This window comes from Crassostrea angulata, chromosome 1, assembly GCF_025612915.1.
Source record: "Crassostrea angulata isolate pt1a10 chromosome 1, ASM2561291v2, whole genome shotgun sequence".
NCBI lineage: Eukaryota > Metazoa > Mollusca > Bivalvia > Ostreida > Ostreidae > Magallana > Magallana angulata.
In genome coordinates, this window is record NC_069111.1 from 11,135,370 (window position 1) to 11,157,321 (window position 21,952).

The 21,952-nt window shown below is 35.6% G+C and overlaps 4 protein-coding genes across 7 annotated transcripts; 2 read left to right on the plus strand and 2 right to left on the minus strand.

Moving 5' to 3' along the window:
- Window positions 1-419: 419 nt before the first annotated feature.
- Window positions 420-2,024, plus strand: LOC128182648 (uncharacterized). Of its 2 annotated transcripts, none has more exons than XM_052851345.1 (2): window positions 420-635; window positions 851-2,024. In XM_052851345.1, the coding sequence occupies exon 2, from the start codon at window positions 855-857 to the stop codon at window positions 1,791-1,793; it is 939 nt and encodes a 312-aa protein (XP_052707305.1). In that variant the 5' UTR covers window positions 420-635; window positions 851-854; the 3' UTR covers window positions 1,794-2,024. The 2 variants fall into 2 exon arrangements, with proteins under 2 accessions (XP_052707305.1, XP_052707299.1); XM_052851339.1 differs by having other exon boundaries at window positions 429-635; window positions 848-2,024.
- A 1,809-nt stretch (window positions 2,025-3,833) lies between these two features.
- On the minus strand, window positions 3,834-6,887 carry LOC128182692 (uncharacterized). The gene is made up of 3 exons (XM_052851412.1): window positions 6,622-6,887; window positions 4,796-4,917; window positions 3,834-4,251 (listed from the first exon to the last, which is right to left on the minus strand). The coding sequence occupies exons 2-3, from the start codon at window positions 4,911-4,913 to the stop codon at window positions 4,046-4,048; spliced, it is 324 nt and encodes a 107-aa protein (XP_052707372.1). The 5' UTR covers window positions 4,914-4,917; window positions 6,622-6,887; the 3' UTR covers window positions 3,834-4,045.
- A 1,394-nt stretch (window positions 6,888-8,281) lies between these two features.
- LOC128182681 (uncharacterized) lies at window positions 8,282-12,432 on the plus strand. Its single transcript, XM_052851402.1, has 4 exons — window positions 8,282-8,706; window positions 10,543-10,757; window positions 10,952-11,065; window positions 12,034-12,432. The coding sequence occupies exons 2-4, from the start codon at window positions 10,560-10,562 to the stop codon at window positions 12,196-12,198; spliced, it is 477 nt and encodes a 158-aa protein (XP_052707362.1). The 5' UTR covers window positions 8,282-8,706; window positions 10,543-10,559; the 3' UTR covers window positions 12,199-12,432.
- A 736-nt stretch (window positions 12,433-13,168) lies between these two features.
- LOC128182676 (phytanoyl-CoA hydroxylase-interacting protein-like) lies at window positions 13,169-19,479 on the minus strand. 3 transcript variants are annotated; one of them, XM_052851390.1, is made up of 4 exons: window positions 19,438-19,479; window positions 17,988-18,050; window positions 16,318-16,434; window positions 13,169-14,107 (listed from the first exon to the last, which is right to left on the minus strand). In XM_052851390.1, exon 4 carries the CDS (start codon window positions 14,097-14,099, stop codon window positions 13,449-13,451), a length of 651 nt encoding a protein of 216 aa, XP_052707350.1. In that variant the 5' UTR covers window positions 14,100-14,107; window positions 16,318-16,434; window positions 17,988-18,050; window positions 19,438-19,479; the 3' UTR covers window positions 13,169-13,448. The 3 variants fall into 3 exon arrangements, with proteins under 3 accessions (XP_052707350.1, XP_052707327.1, XP_052707338.1); XM_052851367.1 differs by lacking the exon at window positions 16,318-16,434; XM_052851378.1 differs by lacking the exons at window positions 16,318-16,434; window positions 19,438-19,479 and adding an exon at window positions 19,325-19,345.
- Between the last annotated feature and the right edge of the window lie 2,473 nt (window positions 19,480-21,952).

The window sequence follows — 21,952 nt, forward strand, 5'->3', positions numbered from 1 at the left end:
TGGATAATAATTAAATTACAGACCTACATTTTTAATTACATTTTTTTTTCTAATATTTTGAAAATTGTCTCATCGAACGTCGAAATGAAATACGGTCACTATTGTTTATAAACAGAGAGTAAGCCATGGCTACTTGCAAGAACCACGGGGAGCTTGTTCAAACATATTATGACCGCACTTGCGTCAAAACCCGGGGGAGAGGAGGGAATCAGACAGCGTGTTTCCTTTCCATCGTGTTTGCTCAAACCCAAAGTCCCTGCAGATTGCAGGTAATAAGATAAACCAGACCGCAGAGAGACGCAGCAGAGATAGGGCTGAGTCAATAGCGGCCACGCCGAGCTCGCTTTATTATACAGGTATACCTGAGATGATACCTGGGGGTGACTCATTTCGGGGTGACAGTTGTAACTTGGGATGCCCCAGTAGGTCAACCAGTGTGAAAGGTCGGGCGATTCGTAAATAAAATTGGAGCGCGCTAATTTGACTGGCAAACTTTACCACTGCGCATCTGCCGATTTTTACACAGCTTAGTATAAATAGCTTGGTTTGGAAAGTCCACGTTTCAATTTGTTTGTAAATAAGGAGACGAACGTTTCAAGATATCTACTAATCAAGTAGCATCCGCATCCTTAAAGGTAAGAACGAGAAAATAGAAGTATATTTATTATTTTGTTTCAACTTATCAAAATTATTTGAAAGATATTATCATTTAATAATTTCAAAGAATTTTTATGTTTTAGATATAAATTTTTCTAAGATTAAATGTCATGATTACTGAAGCAATTATAGAGTAACTGATAGGGAAACATTTTCTTCCAATAGCTAACACTGAACTTTATTTTTCCAGTAGCAGGATGTCATTCGGAGCAGCTATAATTTCAGCGCTAAAGAAAAAGAAATGGCGAAGTTCACAATATGACGTCAGAGATCTGGGCTCAACAGACGTTACATGCCTATCACTCACAGACCTTTCCAAATTGCCCGTCCGGGGCAGAAACACGTTCGTATCCAGCAAGTCGGAAGATAATTTACTGGACGCAAAACTTTACCTGAAAGCAAGAGACTCGAACTTAAAACGAAAAGAAACATGGAAGAGAACATCATTAAATCTCTCTATTGACCCAGACGACTGGAAGAATACGTCGTTAACGTTGTCCAACGCAGATTCTGCGATTTCGCTTTCCTTTCGAGATTCCGTGAAAAGTAGCAGACGACCAGTGTCTTGTTACGTAGATTATACGTCATCACGCGAGTTTCTCTCTGTCACCGAGGAAGCGGACGAATCTTGCAACAAAGACTTTGGGTATGACTCGATGAACGCAAGCTCCGATTCAGTTCTGAGTTTGGTGAGGACATCCAGCATTCACGACAAATCCAGAAAAATCATGATCAAAAGGCGCCAGTTTGTTAAAAAGCGATCACGGGACAGCCAAGTTTTTAGTGATGACGAAAACGCCGATCTTAAGTACTCTAAATCGAACGGCCGATCTACAGAAAATATTGTGTTATCAGAATCAAAAGAAATCTCGCATAGACTGGTTCACAGAGAAACCACACCAAGGAGGAATAGGGACGAAAAATGTCGATCAGTTCAATTTGAGGACGATGTCGAAGAGGAGAGTTTCGTGAAACAGCAACTCAGTAAATCTGTGTCCACGCTAACTCTGTGCAGAAATAACAGCGTGCAGCTGAAGTCCTGGCAAATCCGGAGACAGCGCCGAGCGATGCTCAACAAGCACAGGCGAGCTATCCGGCAGCTGGAGAGCATTAAGTACGAGGAAAGACTGGTGTAAGACAGATACTGAAATGGACCTAGTACTCGAGTTCCTGAATTGTAAATTTTTGTACATACTTGCTGAATGTTATTTATACTTTTCATTACTCAGATAAAACTTATACAGGTGTACCTAACAAATACTCTATTATATTCCGTAACATATTTATTGTATTTTGTTTTTGAAACACGTGTATATATTTGGTGATATATTATATACATGAAATATACAATAAATTGAAAAACCTCTTATACTGTTGTTCTTGCCTGTAGTTTTCTTCATTATTATCATTTTTTTTTTGGGGGGGGGGGGGGCTAATTGAAATATTATTACACAAATATCACGATACTTGAAGAGAATAAATGTACATGTACATGTACCTTGGAAGTATTGGCGAACAAATAAAAAAAAGGCTGATTGAAAAACCCCAATGAACTAATTTTTATCTTTTACAATTTTGTGATTGAATCTCGCTTCTCATGCGCAGTTTGTTCAGCTACAGTAACTCATCTGCAAAACAGAGGTTCGTTACCCGATAGAGCATTTAATATTACTTTTTGTTCTTTTCCTTAATTTGAAAATAAGAATATTAATAACCGACCTGCATTTATAATCCGCCCAGAGTCTGGAATTAAACTCTTGTATGACGGATCATACAGTCAGATTTTATCTAAAACCTATACGATTTGAAAGCAATAGAACAGTGAATATGATGTTCTTTTGTCCGTCATTATATATTAATTATTATTTTAAAAAGGCATCGAACACCACCTTAAATGACCTTCATCTATATATGATATAAGCAATATGTGAACTCCTTAGGTGGAGACACGTCAGCTCATCGCAACAAGATGTAAAACCAAAATCCTTCGAACCTTAATTAAGAAGGGTTGGCCTTAACAATATTAATAGGGTGTCAAAGATAAAGATACTTAAATACTATTAGATTTACGGAGGCTTTTAACAAGTCTATTCGGTTAATGTTTAATAAATCTACTGATATTGTTTTCTTGTCTATAACACGGTTATAAGTAGAAAGTATACAGTAAATTGAAAAACAGAAATTTCCCACATTTGTGTGCAGTTTTTGCTTGCTTGTTTTTGTATGATTGGCACTTAGCGCGGATCAAGGAGGAAATGGTCGAGTGGTGGGGGGAGGGGGGGTGGAGGTTGCAGAGTTTAATATATCAGAGTAATATATATATGAGTAAGTAATTACCTTTCTCTGAATTACTGTTAATGCATAATGATAACTACAACTTTAAAATTAAGGTCACTTTCAACATGTACATGTACCTCTGCTCTTCTAATAGAGTTTATTACAAGAATTATTTTTAAATTATAGCAATCAGTTGCTTTCTGAAGATTTTGATTTTATCATCAATTTCATCTTATGTAAGGTATGTACAATGTTAAATTAAGAGGGTGTAAAAGTACATGTATATTACATGTATATACAATAATAATGTATTTTCATTTTTGAAAATACTGGTAAGCTAACCCTACAAAGAAACTATCCAGAATGTTAAGCTTAGCGAAGTAGTCTATTGATTACTTAATCTAAAAGTTTAAAACCCATCTTGATAAAGTGCCTGTGTTTAAAAGCCTACTTTTGTTGGGGATTAGATAATTCTTGTTCAGTGACGGATCGTACATGTATGCATAACCACACATTACATAACCGACTCGTAATATCGACAGTAATCTGTAACCATAGAAATGACTATTGACAGAGAATCAAATTGGTGCGAACATCCCCTCCTTGAATTTCAAAATTCGGTCTGCAAGATGGCGTGTCGTGGTCACGAATGGACTCGAATTTCAACCACTGGAGAGGAGGCACAATCAGAAATATCTAGATAATACAAAATACTCTCTCCGACAGTTCGTGCTGAGGAGGCATTAAACAGATTATAGATAGCTGACAATGGCCTCCATCATTTGGCCAGGTGATGCTTGGATTTGTTTCCTGTGTGTCTGGAATCAAATTCAACACCTCGAGACAATGGCAGGCATTGAACTGAATAAGTAGCCCAAGATATCAAAAACCACAAGATAGAAAACTGAACGACTTTATACAAAAGAATTCTTCTTCTTTCGTGACATTAATCAAAATGAGCTAACATTCGAATACTGAAATGGTAGGATAAATAGATATAGGTAAATAATACTGAAATGGCGTAAAGTCAGCGTCTACAACACGTGTGAGTGTCTATAGAGAGGTTACGAAAGGTTACAGAATACACAAATTTGTAACTTATGATTCCCTCTCAGATCCCCTTCACGATTTTGAATGTTTCCACGGGCCAGCCAATTTCGCCGATCTGTCCGTTTTTGGCCTTGGGGAACTTAGTTCCGGGCGGAGGTCTACTCAGGTATCCCATCTGGCTTGTCACTTCCGGTGATCGATCTCCGTTGCCGACCATTTGGAAGTCGGTTCTTGTCTTCACTCGCTGGTCCGTCAATCCGTCCGGACCTGAAATGTACAGATATTCTTGAGAATCAAACTCAATATGCAGCAGAATATTATATCAGATAAATTTAATGTATAATTATACGTATAAGTACACATATGACCAGGAACACACAGGCATAGGTGTCGGAGCCGGGGGCTAGGGGGAGGATGGGGTTAGCTTAGCGCTCCCCTTTTTTATTTTAATCAGGAAAAAACTAACCTCAGCAAGAGCGTTCTATTACTATTTATAAATTTTACAATGAACCCTGGTTACCCCCCCCCCCGTTATTTTGAGGATGGCAAATATAGTTTTTCCTGTTTTGTCTCGTCAAGATTTTGAATAAGTCTCCCCCTCACAAACCTTCAATTTGTTCTGGACGCCTATGCCCAGTATACGCATATCCTTATCAATTTTTGAAAAATGGCTCTATACATGTACTAAAACTTTAGATCCATGCATATTATTGTTAAGAAGGCAACGGAATGGTGGTTAGCGTATTTAGTTTTATTTTGGTCCTTGTTAAAAAGATAAACTTTCAAAGATACACTCTATAAATACACTTACCAGTGAATAAGACAGGGCCCCTGTAGGCTGACCACTGTTGGTGGGAAGGGGGTCCCTGGGACTCTGCCGTGGACACGTGTGTACTAGAGCTATGAGTAGACTGGGGGCGATCGGCCATATTGCTGCAACAAATTACAAGTTATGTATGATAGTACTATATAGCCGCACAACATACAACTAGTGAAATATACATTAGCACGCTAGTCGTGCAACTTTCATTTTTGCAACAAATCAAGTGTCATAACACGTAGCAGATAGCACAACTGACAAGCACCCCAAATATACAGTACATGAACCTAACGAATATCTTTTTAGCAATGTATCACAACAATTAAGGATTTTCAGTCATTTCATATACTAGTCAATTGCAATGTCTGAGTAACACACAGCAAATCAAGTATACATAGCAATTAGCACGACATCTGTGCAACACACAAAAATCCAACATACATGTACATAGCTAACAGAAATTATCTTTAAATAAGTTTGAAAAAAGACAAGAACTGTGCAACACAACAAATATCATTTATATTTAGCCGATAACTCAGAAGGCGTACAACGTACGACAAATTATTGGCAAAATACCTATCCAACAGCGCAATATTAATAAGCGAGCAACACAAGTTTACCTCATCAATAACACAACATCTTGCAACACAACATATTATAATAGTACAGCAAGCTAAAATAGCATGACAGTCTTATACCATGCAACAAATCACTTTGGCAATATATATACCTACAATGTAGCCCAAAAGAGGATTGTGAGCAATTATACTCAACAAATCGGATTAACTTCGTCTTCAACTCAGTTCGATGCAACTCAACATAATTCAAACACCTAGCTAATACAATGACAGCCGTGCAACAATTACCCTCACCAGTAAAGCAATAGTTGGGCAACATGTCTACTGATATATTTAGCTAATAGCACGATAGTCGTAAAACACACAACAAATCAAGTGAGCATAATTTCTTAAAATCTTAAAGTAGAGCAATACGCAACACATTAAACATATAGATGTATCTTAAGATAATTGCCCTGTACCATACAATTTCATATAATAGTGCAAAATTACAGCAATATACACGTGCATGATGTATATATATCAAAATATCTTGTACTGCCTTTATCAAAAATCAGCATACACATTTTTGCAAGATGAGTTGACAAACTCAAAAAATTCATCGATGACCGATAAATTGAATTCTTTCGTTTGCCTTCACAGTAGCCTAGCAATAACAAGAAAGAAATATCTTGCCAGCTATGACTTCTGTAACCGCAAAACTACAATGCACGCAAGCCTAGCCTTAGCTTAGCTCTTCATTCTGGATGACATCTTTTTGTGTGGTCTTGAGCAGGTCGTATATATTTGGAATTTGTCACCTAAAACAGTTAAACGAGGGAGGCAAAGGTGTGTTGAGGGCCTCTACCCACCTCTCATATGAATAAGATTGAAACCACATCTAACGAAGGCAAAGGGGTCAAAAAATTCTAAGGGATCGGAAAAAAAAAATAATTCGGCGATAAAAGTGCAAAGTTTGGTCTGAATTCAGCAAATGTTTACATGACTGTATATTCACATTCTTGTACTAATATCTGCAAACAAGCTTTACCAGACGATGATAAATAGCTGCAATAACGAGGTTATGGAGATAATAAGATCAATGATATTTTTGACGTTTAATCCATACCCATGAACTCTGTTTGATTTACAGCCCTCAGACGGCAACAATACCACTTAACAATGCCAGGTTATATTTATTGTTTTACCTGTGATTGTACTTATATAGGTAAATAATAACAAGAACACATCCTGACTTACCTGTTAGGGTCTCCTGTTACCTGGTATTGTCAGGCTAATCGTCCCAATCTCAGGTGTAAACAGAACCTTAACGAGACAGGCCGCTCTAGTTCCCAGCCATTCAATGTTGCTAGGGGTAATCCGGATATCAGAGTCTTAACGATTCCGACTTCAAATATTATAATTTATTTGTTTTATTGATAGCAAATTATCAGAAGAAAAATAGTCACTCGGAGATAATTTTCTGGAGACAAAGTTGACTTTGATTTCAATGCATTGAGAAATATCAAACTTTGTAGAACTTCTTAAGCCATGACCCAATACTGTCCGATAAAGGGGATTTTACAGAAGCCGTTTTAGTATAAATATCATTACATTTAAACGTTTAAAACACCTTTACAATCAATATATCGTTACATTTTAAAACCCCGACTGCTTGCGACGACAGCATTCCTTTTATTAAAGATTTCTGAATGCAATTGGATTTGGAGATTAAAGTTCGATTACTTCAACTGTCAAGCGTGCCTAGCCGGGTCGCGCTTATAACAACGTAATGAAATAATTAATATGGCCAACTCTTGGACAATAAAATTAATTAGGTTCCTTTTATCGACATTATAATACCAGTAAAGTACAGATCACTTTATGTCATGAATTCACGCTTTGGAGAATTCATTTTGAACTGGATAGACAGACCTCGATGCAATACCACAGAGTACTGAAACATTGCAGACTTGAACAACTTTTCGTCTGCAATGGCAGAGATTGGGCCAATGGCACCACTTCGCAGTTTGGTACATGTGCATTGTATATCATGCACGAGGAAGTGGTTTTTTAAACAGTGATGTCTGTATGATGTTCATGAACGAGGCGTGAACAAAACAACAGCACTAATTAACATTAATTAACGTTAATTGCTTTTATTTAAATAAAAGGTCAAGTAATTTACATAATAAAAATTATGCACAAGTAATTGTTGTAGTAACACCTAGTTCAGCGTATTGCAAATGGTTTTTGAAATATCTTTTAAGTTCCGGAAATTTAAACGTTTGGAAATTGCATTAAAGAATGAATAGTGTTCGATATTATTTCTAAGCATATATTCACAGCAAAACCCTAATAGCATATAAGTCTTCCTAGCTGACCAAAAAACAAAAACAAAAAAAAACCAAACAAATAAAAAATACACAAAAAAAAATCTTGAGAATGAAAATTGTGCAAACTTCTTTAGATCTGAACCTAAATTGGCATCGACCTTCAAACTGATATGAACCCATCATGCGCGGATCTAGAGGGGGGGTCCCGACCCCCCCTGGAAAATGAAAATTTATTAAATTTACATAGTAAAATTATCGCGAAAATATGCCTCGGACCCCCCCCCCCCCCTTGCAAACACAATTATCCTTCGGACCCCCCCCCCCCTGGAAAAATTTTCTGGATCCGCGCATGCCCATTATATCCTTTTTATAGGACCATAAACTCAAAAGGAATGAACTTGACGGGTTAAGACGTTAGCCCCATGTTAAACCAGTGCATGCTGTCAAAGAGGCGATGACCCGGTCCAGGAATGGCTATTATCATTTTGATATCAATTATCTCACTAAATTTAAATCCTACTCAAGACAAAAGCCCAGCCTTTATTGCACTTTTGATAAAATTTTTATAAATAATCCAAAATAAATCACAAACCAGCCGTAGCGCCACTTAATCTATCCATGTTTCGCCAAACATAAGCATCAGTTCCAAAAGAAGCCGATGTCTGACGTCAATTTGTGTAATGTTTGTGCTTGATACTTTAATTCTCGTTATAAAACCACCGGATGTTGATATAAAATTCACAAATGATGTGAGTTGGAGTTGACATTATACTACTCCATGATTTCACGTTTTTGCCTCTTGTTCTTGTATTTCTATTGGATGAACACGTATTACCCACGCAAAGCACTGACTGTTTGATCTACCAAAGGGCTGCTGACAGGAAAAAGTGAAATCGATTTATGGAGTCTGAGAGAAATGTCGATGTAGGGGACACACTGTGTTAGTATAGAAGAGAGGAATTCACCAGGGTGGCTCTTGGAGTTTAACAATATACCTGAAATTTTAAAGGTAAGTTATTAAAGGACTATATATGATAAGGGCCTAAAATGGCCCCCTAAAATGAACATCATCATTTTACTATCATTCTTTTTTTTCTTAGTACAGATATGTATGTGATGTGTTTACATAAATTTCATTTTGGTTCAAGTGCCCACAATTTAGAAATATGACATTGTAAAGACAACCTTTTCCCGCCATTTTTGCATTTTTAGCGTAAAACAGCTTGTTTTTAAGCAGTTTTTCCTTTCGAAAACATAGAGCGCATTCTTGAACAAATAAAATATTTTAATCAGAGATGTATCTAGCCAAGACTAATAAGTGACAAAAAAATTTTCCTTGTTCAAGCATGCGCTCTATATTTCCCATTCGTAAATATATAAGAAAAATGTCAATTTTTGGCTGATTTTGATTGAATTATAGAAATGCTGTCACTTCTGACGTCATATACTGCCAGTGAGTGCAAATAAATCAATTAAATAGATGAAAAATATATTTTATATGAACTCTTCTAAAAAATTTGTTACCATTTTACTGTACCCGAAACACTTAAAAAATGGCGAATTATGGGGGCCAAATTTTACTCTTATCATATATGGTTCTTTACGTTTTCTTTATCAATAATGACTAATGAAGAGCGGAAGGCAAATCCGAAATTACATTTAAAGAGCTGGTTACTTGTCTGATTGTTTAATTGAGAAAAACGAGCTGAAATTATGCATGCACTTTTAGAGCTTATTTGAGTTACGCTCTCCTAATAATAGATTTTTGTCTATAAATAGAGTAGGACCAATGTTAGCCGATGGTACATTATCGAAGTTATCATTAATCGAGATATTTTGATTTGCAAATGCCATGTTTACATAATTGACAAAAGCGGTAGAATCGACGCATATAAACATGAATCGGACTGCAACAAGGTTAACGGTGCGAACACCACGACGATATAGTCTGTCCCAAGCTATAATTGTTTCTGTCACAACTGGAGGAATATGTAAAGGATATAAGCCAAAAACTATAATAGCTTAAAATGGCAAAGGATTGTATAACGAAAATGTTTTAAGATAAAAATACACATACCTGTGAAAGAAGTACGTACGACTGAAATCGATGAAAGGGAAAATATCCAAGAAATCTTCATTTTTCACTTGTAAAAAAATACAGAAACGAAAACAGACTTCTTACTGAGATATATAATGGGAAATTTTGACATCTTTTCGCCATTCGGAAGGCACTCGGAATACCTTGCACAATTTTTCAACGTTATCATCCGTATCTATTCAATGACTAAAACCTCATTGACTTCTTTATTTTTCGCCGTGTTTTGAATCCTGGTAAGCTGAGGGGGGGGGGGGGGGGCCTGTTCTTGAAATTTGTCATGCTTTTGAATAAACATCGTTTGAAACCTGGGGTATTTATGATTATCGAGAAATTAAGCAGATATCACAGAGTATAAATATTCTACAATCGATTTTCATGAAATATAGGCGTTTTCGAAATCTAAAATAGACATTCAAATTCAAGTCGAATGATGTGTGTGAGGAGAGAGAGAGAGAGAGAGAGAGAGAGAGAGAGAGAGAGAGAGAGAGAGAGAGAGAGAGAGAGAGAGGGGTGTAAAACGTTGTAAAGGACTCAGGGATAAAAAGCACACAACTCATTCGGTAAAAATCATATAACATTGCAAATCATGAGAGATTCAATATATAAACTCTGTTGAAATAAAACAGAAACTGTATTTGGCGCGTGCTCCACTTGCGTTATGCTTGACTAACGATGTCTCTGTTGGCCGTTGTGGCCTATGACCCTTTTGTTTAATTATTCTGACAGGCATACGTAAATATCTTTCAGAGGATGCTGTAAGTAAGATGGAAGAAAAACTTTTACAAGATCCCCAGACGCCCAGTGAAACTGACGGTGGACACAGTTCGTGCTCACGCCGTGACGTCATTCTTGACGTATCCGAGTACCGCCATCTTGCTGGACAAGATGCATCGGTCAACCTTAATGGAGGACACAATTGCAACTACCACAGTTCACCGAATGTGGAATCTCATCATGACAAGGTAATTGAAAATTAATGCGCATACATTAATCAAATAAACACATAGGCATTATAATAATTATTTCACGTATGAACTAAACAGTCTTGGCTGGATCGTTTGAATTTGATCCTAAGCTTTATGGAATGGAGACTTTAATCACTACTCAGAACCTTTATAGTGTGTTGGCATGGTGATTTTTTTAATTATTTTTACAGAGACCATTTCCTCCCCTATCGGCGGATAGCAGTCCATGCTTGTTTGCTCTTTCGATTTTTTCCGTCGTTTGTTTTTGCCCTATAGGAATTTTTGCCGTTGTAACAGCCAGTAAGGTAAGCTTTATGTCATTAGTTTTCACAAGCGATGATAACATATATAAACAGTCATGTCTGTGGCATTTTCATTTCATTTTTGGATATCAATCAAACTTTGAAAACAATATAGGCCTATCGCGTAATAAAACGCTATCTCCATAGCGTAAAAAAAAAACGTCAGGCTATGAATTTGAATGACTTTGATTAGTGGATGAGTGAAAAAAATCCAGCGGTATATTCTTTGTGCTGTAGTTGAAAATAAGGTTTTTGTCATGATTGAGATTTATCTGCCCTAACGTGAAAAGTAGATAACATAATTCAATTCCGTCAATACTTTTTCGTCGAAAGCGGGATTTCACTCTTGTTTATGAACGTCCCCTCTTTCGTAATAACATAGACTTTTTAAAGGAACTTGCGTTTTTCAGTTATTAGGGAAAATGATATGGAAAGTCCTTATATGTAGGTCAAATCTTTGTAGAATACAAGGCAACTACACCCCAACCATTCTTTCCCACGGGAAAGGAATAATATGTTCATTAAGTAGAGTAACTTCTTATTAAAGTACAACGGATTGTACATGTGTAAGTGCTATCCTATTCAATAACGATGTTACGTGTTTGTCAGGTTAAAATATCGGTAACTTTAAAAAAAATCCAATTAGAACCATTTTAACAAGAGCTTGGACTTTGGATAGAAAGATTTGTCTGGCGTTTGAGCTAAAACTATATGCAATTGACGCATATTTCGCTTGAAACCGCGTCATTTTTAACTTGTTTTTACTCAATAAATACATAGCTTCGTCCAACCGAAAGTGTTTTACACAACTATCCAAAATCCAAGCTCTTGTTAAAATGGTTTTATATCATTCCTAAGCATTTCTCATACAAGAATGCAATGTACTAATCAGTTCACGACATAAAGAATGGTCGGAAAATAGTTTTCACTCGTCAATACATGTTTGGACACTGTCCTGTTTATATTTGCAGTTACTAAAGGCCAGAAAAGAGGGAAATGAATCCAGTGTAGAAACTCTGACCGTCCGCACGAGGGCGCTAGTGTCTCTATCCCTGGGGGTGGGGATCGTCACTATTGTCTTCTGTCTTATCATATACTTTGTGAACATTTTCGGGATCAGAACTTACTTTACGTGAAAACCATTTTGTTATACAATGGTACATATTGAATGGATGTTACTATGTGTAAAAACATTGACATAGTGGAATGGATGATATACGAGTTAAGGTAGTTATGTTGGCATAATGATTTGAAAATGTGTAAATACAAATGTACGTGTTTTGTGAATGATCTCTACTGCTTTGATGTCACAAATCTACATTGTAAATATCATTAATAAAATTTCTGCAACACTCCTACTCGCCGTATTATTGTTTGCGAAACGATCTGCCGATTTGGATGTAATAACATTACTTAGTACAAATAAAAATGCCAGGGGCGTACTATAGCTGCTTGTTTATTGTGGGTTTAGGGGCCGCCTTAATGCCCCCAATGGGACTTTTTGCATAAATACACATGATGGGTGTATCATAATAGTAAGAGAGACAACTCGCGCACAGTCTGGAAAACTACCAGGTAAATTTAGTATATATGCCAATGGTAACTTTTTTCACCCGAAAAACTAGTGATGCATAAGGGATTCAACCTTTTATCTAAAGAGGGATAAAAAAAGAAGTTTAATTAAACCACAAAAGCAAAAATTCGGATATTCATCAGGTTATTTGTAATTTAGGCGAGCATGCCGATGATCATTTTTAAATGCTTTGTCATTTGAAAGTCCAAAATCGAGTTACAAGCGAGTACGTTACACAAGTTAGAATTCTTTGTTATGTAAACAAAGCTTGAGTTCTGTAAGTGTTTACATACGGTATGTTTTGTCTTGGTATGAGATCTAAAATAAATGTTGATTTTGTTGTTGATATAATTATTTTTGAACACATTGAATCCGTTTATTTTGTTTGCCATTAGATATTTTGTAAAAGAAATGGTAGTTTCTTTCTTAACATTATTTGTAAACAAATATACGACTTGCGCTTTGTTTACAAAACAACCACTTTTCGCTTGTAACTTGACTTCTAAAATGATTAAATACATCCAGACTAAATATTCATGGTAAAAAATTTATTCAACAAATTGGTTACAATGTAAAAGAATATATATAACATTTTTCTATGATGTGAAAGGACAGAGAAGAGCTTAGAGAAAGACGGAAGATAGCGGAAAAGGAGTGTTAAAAGTAAAAAGTAACCCCAAAAATAAACACGATTAAATAGCACTAGTTATAATCGAAAGCTACATCTACTAAATGTTTGCCTGTCTATAAACCCTACTTCTTGAAAATTGATATCTGTTTTGTTTTCTTCCTTTGCAACTAAATCGATCAGCACTACCACAAGTTGCAGACCTTACATGCCAGGTTTTTCGGGATTCCGAACTCCTTGCTGCCCTTTCCCCGGAACGTGACGGGCATGAACTTCCCGATCCGGTCCTGAATCACCCGGTTGACGTCGACAATATCCGTGTAAAACACCTCTATGTTGACGCCAAGCGTGACGTACAGCTTACCGTTGACGATCTTAAGGAAAGGGTTGTTGAACACGTTGATCTGCATCAAATGACGTTGACAGAAACGGTCAACTACGGACCCAGGGCGAGCGACCACCAGCGTGACGTAATGATCCCTCAGGTTGTGGCAGTAGAAGTCCACGAAGTAAATGTTCTGGTGGACATTAACGATAAAGGAAGAGTTGACGATCAGGCGCTGGTTCCCAAAGTACGAAAATGTCGGCGGCTTCTTGGACTTGTTGTGGAGGCTTCCATTGAAGAAGAGGCCAAGGATGTTTCCGTTGATGGCTGACTTCTCCGTGCCGTTGAAGTCCTTCCGGTACGGTATCATGAAGCCACTGTAGTTGGTGCGGATTCTGTTCCAGTAGGAGGTAGGTTTGTCGCGCCACATTGCGGGAAGGGGCGCAAATCGCCGGTCTTTCTTGTTTATGATTTCGACACTTTTGTCGTAGAGCATGGTCAGCTGCTCCATTGACAGATCTGTCAACAAGAAGCGGAAGTCAGCAACATGAAGTATTAAAACTAGACGCTTTGAGGACTTTTTAAACAACATATGACAATAGAATTAATGGTGAAAAACCTTACTGGTATATATACATTTTGTAAAAAAAAAAAAAACCCACACCATCTAATTAATAGAATCAATTTGGGAAAGTGTTGGTTTATAAAGATACCTTCATTATATTTCAGGTAAATTAATCACTGGTGATTAATTAAACAAGTGTGAAGGTGGTATCTTAAAATCCATTTAAGGTAGCTTACAAATTGTTTCATAATATATTGTCATGCCATATATGAAAGATAACTGGCTATATGGTAAATACACGTGTAATCACTTTGGGGTTTATACTAGTGTGTTTCTCACATGCACTACAGTCCCATGTAAGATACATGTATTAACCTTTAGTTACTGAATTACCCCCAAGAAATGATAATTCCTAGGGAAGACTTTCTTTTCCTTTTTCCTTGAAGGCATTTTAAAATTTCTGTAGGATGTTCAAACAAGAGGCCCAGGGGTCACATTCCTCACCTGAGCAAAAATTAACATAACTGACCAAATCTTTATTATCCTATCAAACACAAAATATCTGGATTGAATAGAACTTGTTTTTTCCTCAATAAATACCAAGCCCTTTTTGTTGTTTCAGTTTTTTAGAAGAAGATTTTTAAAAATATTTATTTATTCCCGTGTTAATTTCAATTCCCCAATCGTGGTCCCACTCTACCCTCTGGGATCATTGTTTGAACAATTTTGAATTAACAGTACATGAGGATGCTTCCACTCAAGTTTCAGCTTTTCTATCCAGATGGTTTTTGAAAAGAGCATCTTTGAAGATTTTCCTTTGTTTATGCCTATATAAAAACTAAACCCCCATTGTCGCTCACCTTCACCCCCCCCCCATCCCCCCGGGGATCATGATCTTAACCAACTTGCATCAACACTCACTAAGGATGCTCCCATATAAGTTTGAACTTTTCTAACAAAATGGATTTAAAAAAAAAAGATTTAAAAAAAAATGAGAACATATTTTCAATAATTCTAAACCATCTCTCTTAAGAGTGTGGTCCTACAGGCTATACGAGTGTAGTAATATAAATGAAAATTAAACAAGAGGTCCATGGTCCACATCGCTCACCTGAACAACAGTTCCTTGTAACATTCTATTTCGTAGCATATGCTATTTCTATTTTAAATGTTGAACCCCTTTCTGGGGCCCCAGTATTGGTCCGTGGTTTATGGCTGGCTTTGAAAATTTAGAATCTACACTATCTTAGGTTCCTTGCATAGTAATCTAACAAACTGTAGCTTTGTAGTTCTCGAGAAGAAAATTTTGAAGCATTTTCCATATACTGTATATTTCCATGTTAAACTTTGAACCCCTGTGGGGGCCCCATCATTAGTCCAGTGGTCACAGCTTTATCAATTTAGAATCTACGCTTTTTAATGATGCTTGCATGAATAGTAATATCACAAATTGAAGCATTGTAGTTCTCCAGAAAAAGATTTTAAACCATTTCCCCTCCCTATATTTCTATGTTAAACTTTGAACTCCTTCTGGGGCCCAAGTATTAGATCGAGGGTCACGGCTTTAGTAACTTAGAATGTACACAATTTGAGGATGCTTTCATAGTAATCAGACAAATTAAAGCATTACAGCTCTTGAGAAGAAGATTTCAAAACATTTTCCATACACTACTTCTACATTAAACTTTGAACCCGTCTTTGGTCCCCAGTATTATTCCAGAAGTTGCTATTTAAAAATATGGAATCTACATTATCCAAGGTTGCATGCATAGTAATCTCACAAATTGTAGCATAGTAGGTCTTGAGAAGATCTGTAGCTGTTTAAACATTTTCCCTATTTACTTCTGTTAAACTTTGAACCCCACCTGGGACCCCAGTTTTTACAATTTTGAATTTTCACTATATACATGTATATTATATACAAGCTTTTGTGTAAATATTCATTTAGCATCTGGTAAAGTGGTTCTTCAGTAGAAGATTTTTACAATTTTTCCTATGTATTTCTATGTTGAACTTTGAACCCTGCCTGGAGACCAAGTTTTGGTCCAGGGTCAAATTTATTTTCAATTTTCACTATATATACAAGTTTTTGTGTAAATATTGGCATTTCTGGTGCAGTGGTTCTTGAGAAGAAGATTTTTAAAGGCACACACCCTATACTCACTATTTTGCAACTATCTCCCTTTTAAAAAGAGCTAAGCCCTTTGTTTTTATTACAATTCAGAATCCCCTTCCCATAAGGATGCTTTGTACTGAGTTGGTAAAATTTGGTTTCGTGGTTCTAGAGAAAAAGTAAAAAATGTGAAAAGTTAATGAACATTTCTACCCACTAACCTGCTCATGCATTCTACATTATTCTGACATTCTGAAATTATATTTATGACAAGTTTATTACTGGTAAATTACAAAATAAATTTGTCACCCATCAAAGTTGGTTTACAGTAAACAAGTATGAGAACCTAAGATAACAGACTCAGCTTAAACAGTGGAGCCTGTGACAAACATCTACTGTACGTAATTATGTAAAACTGTAGATAGAATTTGCCGATGTAATACAATTAACTACAATATATCAATCAGTATGCTGTAATTTTTTACCTCTTGTGATATAAACTCATTTTGATTACAAAGTCCAATGTCCAAGACCATAAACTGAGAATACAGAAACTGAAGTTTAAATAACAATTTGAAATGACATAACCCTTAAAGTAGTATGGGAAATTTAATTTGTCAATGTGGATTAAAGAATACTTGTACCAGTTAAGAATTTTCAAATTTAACAATATTCAACCATAAAATACATTTAAAACATTTTTAGGAAGGTAAAAATTTGAAAATCCCCAGCGGGATTTAAACTCATGACTTACAGATTCGAAGAGAAACCTCTAAACCGCTGCGCTAGGCTGCTAGGAGACAATGTTGGGAAAGAAACTATTTATAAAATTACACTTGATTTTATTGTTTATTTCAAAAAATAGTACATCACAACATGGAGATGTTCCATACCACTTATGATAATTTCAAAAATTTTAATGAGATTCCAAATTTAAAATTTTATGCTTTTATATGAAGTAAAGGGGTTGCTGAAAACACGAGAAATATCACTTACAGATTTTTTAAAAATCTTTTCATATACAAAAAAGCTTTCACAATTATTTTTTTAAAGTTGTGAATGATCTGAAAATATGATTGATGCTTGGTGGGCGCATATTCTTATTCTTGTAATTCAATACAAAATGTCCAAATCAGGAAATTAAGAATATGCAAACAATAGAAAATCTTTAATCGGAACTGTAAGAAAAAATTATTTCTTTGATGGCCTTGGATCAATGAAACTGCTAAGTAAACATCAATGGTTTCAGTTATTTGTCTGATTCAAGATGTCCAAGGGGACTACTACCTAGGAATTGAATGTTATATCCCTGATTATTGGTAACAAAAGCATAACCTTGAAAGAATGGCCTTAATTCTTCTCCAGATTGGATAAATGATGGGTGACTTTTGTCATATGCTTTGAATGTTAAAGTTTAACATGAGCAAGCATGGGTACTTGGAATCTCAAACAATCCGGAGAGTTAATATGTCTCGCAAAACCAAAACACTATTAGATCATGGACCATGTTCTAGCTAATTTTAACTTCTTAGAAAAAGTAACAATTAATATTCCAATAAATGGGGTATATGTACATGATAATGGACTTTTGTTTGTTTATCCTACTGTAAGAATGTAGAGTATAAACCATCCTCTTTAAATGTCTATTTTGTGTTACATGTGTAACTGTGGCAAAATTAGGAGCTTTTGAAAATTTCACACAGAATGTCTATTGCACTTACACTGGTTTGTTGACATTGTCTCCGTCTTTTGTCTTGGAATGTTCATGTAATGAATCCTTAATACTGAAAAAAGACAAAATAACAACCCTATGAATTTCCCAAACTTATATATTGAGAATATGTGTAACATTTATCAAAATTAATGATTCTGTTTGCATGTCCTACATGTATTTGCAACTGACTTCAAACTTTAAGCTAACTTTGAAGCAATATGAGCTGCACTTTTCATGTTGAATTTTTTTTTATGAAAATGTTATTTTCTACTAAAATGACTAAATATCATGGTTTTTAAATTTCTGTTAGCCACAATTTTGTGGGAAAAGCCATTGAAAAGCCTTAATTGGAGCAAAATTTAATTCTGTCGTCCTGCACAAAAATTGATCAGCTATATTTTTCGTAGAAGAGAGATCTTTTTTTCTCACAAAAATTAATGATTTTTTCAAATCTTATTTATCGTTAAAGTTTAAATTACATGTACATGCAGACTTATCATACTAGCAGTTTTTGCAGCATAATAAAATTCTGAAAAATACAGCTCTGTGACATATTGCATTAATTTTCTACCCCTGATGGATGGCTATGCAAAGTAGACTGAATTATAGTGGCAAATACCCTTGGCTAGCAAAAATTTTACATCATGTTGAAATGGATTCAAAATAATTCTTATTTCCAACTTTTCTTTCACAAACTAATATCAAAACTTGCCTAGTCAAGACAAAAAATATCTTTCTTATCTTTAGTCTACATAACATTTAGTTAAACATAATTATTAATACTTGTATTCACAATTATCATACTTTAAGTGCAGATGTTCACAAAATGATAAAATTTGCCAAAATGGATTGTAATTTTACAAAAAAGAGTATGAATCTACATTGTAAAATAAATAGGCCTATTGAAAAAAAACCCATTTAGCTAGGTCCACTGTGTATGAACATTCAAATCTTAAATTTAAATCTTTTGCAATCAACAACTTTTTTGGTGTTCTACTTCAAGGGAGATAAACCCACTAAAATCTTCACAATTTATAGAGTTGCAGAAAACAAATACATTTCTTGTAATTATACGGACAAAATGAAGCTGGAGGCTGAATCAGACAGATTTTACTTGAGTTGGTCATGATGTTGGTGATGTAGGTCAGACTGAAAATACATGCATTGCACCAAAAGAATGTCAATATTGTTTGTCTAAAGCACACGTATAAAACGATTCCATTTGGTAAAAGCCATAATGTTAAAAGGATATATACATAAAATAAAATGCAATCACATTGGATGCTTTAAAAATGTATTTATAAGTAAAACTGTCAGTTTCATTCAAAATCAAATATGGATAACCTTTGATCTAATTAAAGATCATCTTCTAGCCTTAGGCATAAGATATATGAACTTTATTTAGGCCTAACACCTGGCAGTCTCGACCACTGTTCCCTGATTTTTTTAAATTTTACCTCGTTCCCGTTTTATGCCGTTTCACGCACCTTGGTGTTCAAATAGGAAATGACGTTATCGGTACTATTGCATTGACATGGATGGAGAGCAATTCATTTCCCGGAAAAGTTCAAAGGCGACCGTGTTGCAATATTAATGTATCTTACCAAAGCAGACAAGAAGCATCGATTATTAAAAGTAGGGAGCCCCGACCTACCCAAACTACCAAAATTTTTGACGAACCAAAAAAAAAATTTTTTTTTAAAATCGACAATCAGGGTTTGGGTAGAAATTAATTTTAACACTCATTATTTTTTAACACTGTACGTCCCAATAGATGTACATGTAAGGGAGTACATGTAGCCCCCCCCCCCCCCACCTCCACCCCAGATGCTACTTCCCAGCTGGAAAGCGCAGAGTGATAAAATATACCTATAATTTTAGAAAAGACCTTCATTGTTCAAACCAAACATGACTGATGTGCACCGCTAAGTTCAGTAGATGTAAAAGATGAACAATCGTGTTCCTTTTCTCCAATGTTTTGCATTGATGTTGAGTCTAATTTTACTAAAATACATAAAGACATAATTATCCTTGTATTCTAATTTCAACTATAAATCACAAATGCTTAAGTACAAAACCCCGCCCCGATTTATACCATTGGGATTGACTCTCCCTTTGATAGAAACTCCTGTACACAGCAATTCTCATTTCAGATATATGAAAATTGATTGAAGATAAACGGAAATAAAAACAACCCCCAAACTCCACCCTCGTTTTATATGCAATTTAGGGAGTGTGGTGGAGATACATAATTATATGAATTCATTATTTTCCAAGATCTAAATGGTGGGGTGGAATATATAAAGAGTGGAGGTGGCCCTGTCCTCAAGCACATGCATGTGTGCTAGTTTACAAAGAATTACGGTTTGATGATGTGAAATATGTATCTCCACTCCGAAACACTCTCGGGGTGACGGCCGAAAACGTAAATACGCGTGCAACTCTGACAACACAGAGAGGGGTTATACATATGTATTGACTGACCACCAAAACGGCGGAACACCTACAGGTGCGGATCTAGAGGACGGAGTTCGAGAAAATCCAGATTAATTTGGTTCACATAGAAAAGTTTAAAATAGACCTCAATCTCCCCACCCACACCCTTTCTTTTTTTTTTTTTTTACCTCAAACAAACGAATGATCACTCTATCTGACTTTCGGATTCTGGATCTGTATATGACAATATTCTGGACTCTAAATTCATAAAAAGTTTCCATCGTTTTCTTTTTTTTCTCTTTTTTTTTGAGGCCAAAGAAAAATATATTTGCTTCTGGTCACCTCAGATCTACAAGTATTAGTCGGTATGTAGAACCATTTTAACAAGACCTTGGACTTTCAGTAGGACGTACACTGTAGCTATCTAATTTCTGCGTCAAAACAAGTTTAAAATGACGCGGTTTCAAGCGAAATATGTACCGATTGCGTAGTCTTAGCTCAAAAGACAGACAAATCTTATTGATATCAGAGAGCCATGGCTGAGTGGTCGACACTGAAATAGACAGGTCTACGTCACATTGATGTTTAACACAACTTCCCATAGTCCAAGCTCTTGTCAAAATGGTTCTATATAGGCACAGGGCTTACAATGTACTTTGTTCAAATACAAACTTACATAGACTTACTCTTGCAAATGTTTATTTTGTCAAACAAACTTAATCTAATATGTGACAATATTTTTTTTCAGTTTGTGCACCACGAATTCCGAAATTTGGACGGAAAAAAGAGATAAAATTGATTAACAAAAGAGTTTAGTTGAAACAAGTTAAATGTACATGTATACTTGTCTTTTCTTTGCATGCAATGTGTTAAACTTTTCCCGCCAGAACTCGATTAATTTACTAACGCATGTTATTTTGATTAATTAATTCATTTCAAACATTTTTGTAGAAGCAATTTATTTGTTTTGTCCTCTGTCTGGTTTATTAATTTATTTTGTTTTTGGTTTTTTTTTGTTTTTTTTTTGGGGGGGGGGTTGCAACAGAGAGCAAAATACATGTAAGTTGAGGGCCATATTGATATCCTGCAGGCTTGCAGATACAATGATTTTAAACTTACAATATACAGAAAAAAAGAGTAGAAATTGGTAAGTCTTTTTGTTTAAATAATGACCAGGTAATTTACAACTTTATATTTCAGTCCGTTGGGAAGAGGGGGGATTCCAAAGGATTTTTTTTTTTTTGCTAAGGGGCCCGAGGCCTATTTCGGTAATCAAACTTTGTGAATTAAACACAGAAATTTTCAGCCTCCCCCCCCCAACTCTAGATCCGCTGATATAAGACTTGTCCTTAATTGAACGTAGAAACCATTATCTGTCAACAATGATTGTTTATGGCACCTTAGTGCATGCATCTTATTGTTAAACAATCAATTATCGGCCATTGATATTTGTGTTACATAATGAGAAAAAACATAAAAATATGCCAATGTAAACGATATTGACCACATAATGTCCATATCCTTGGGGTTAAGGTC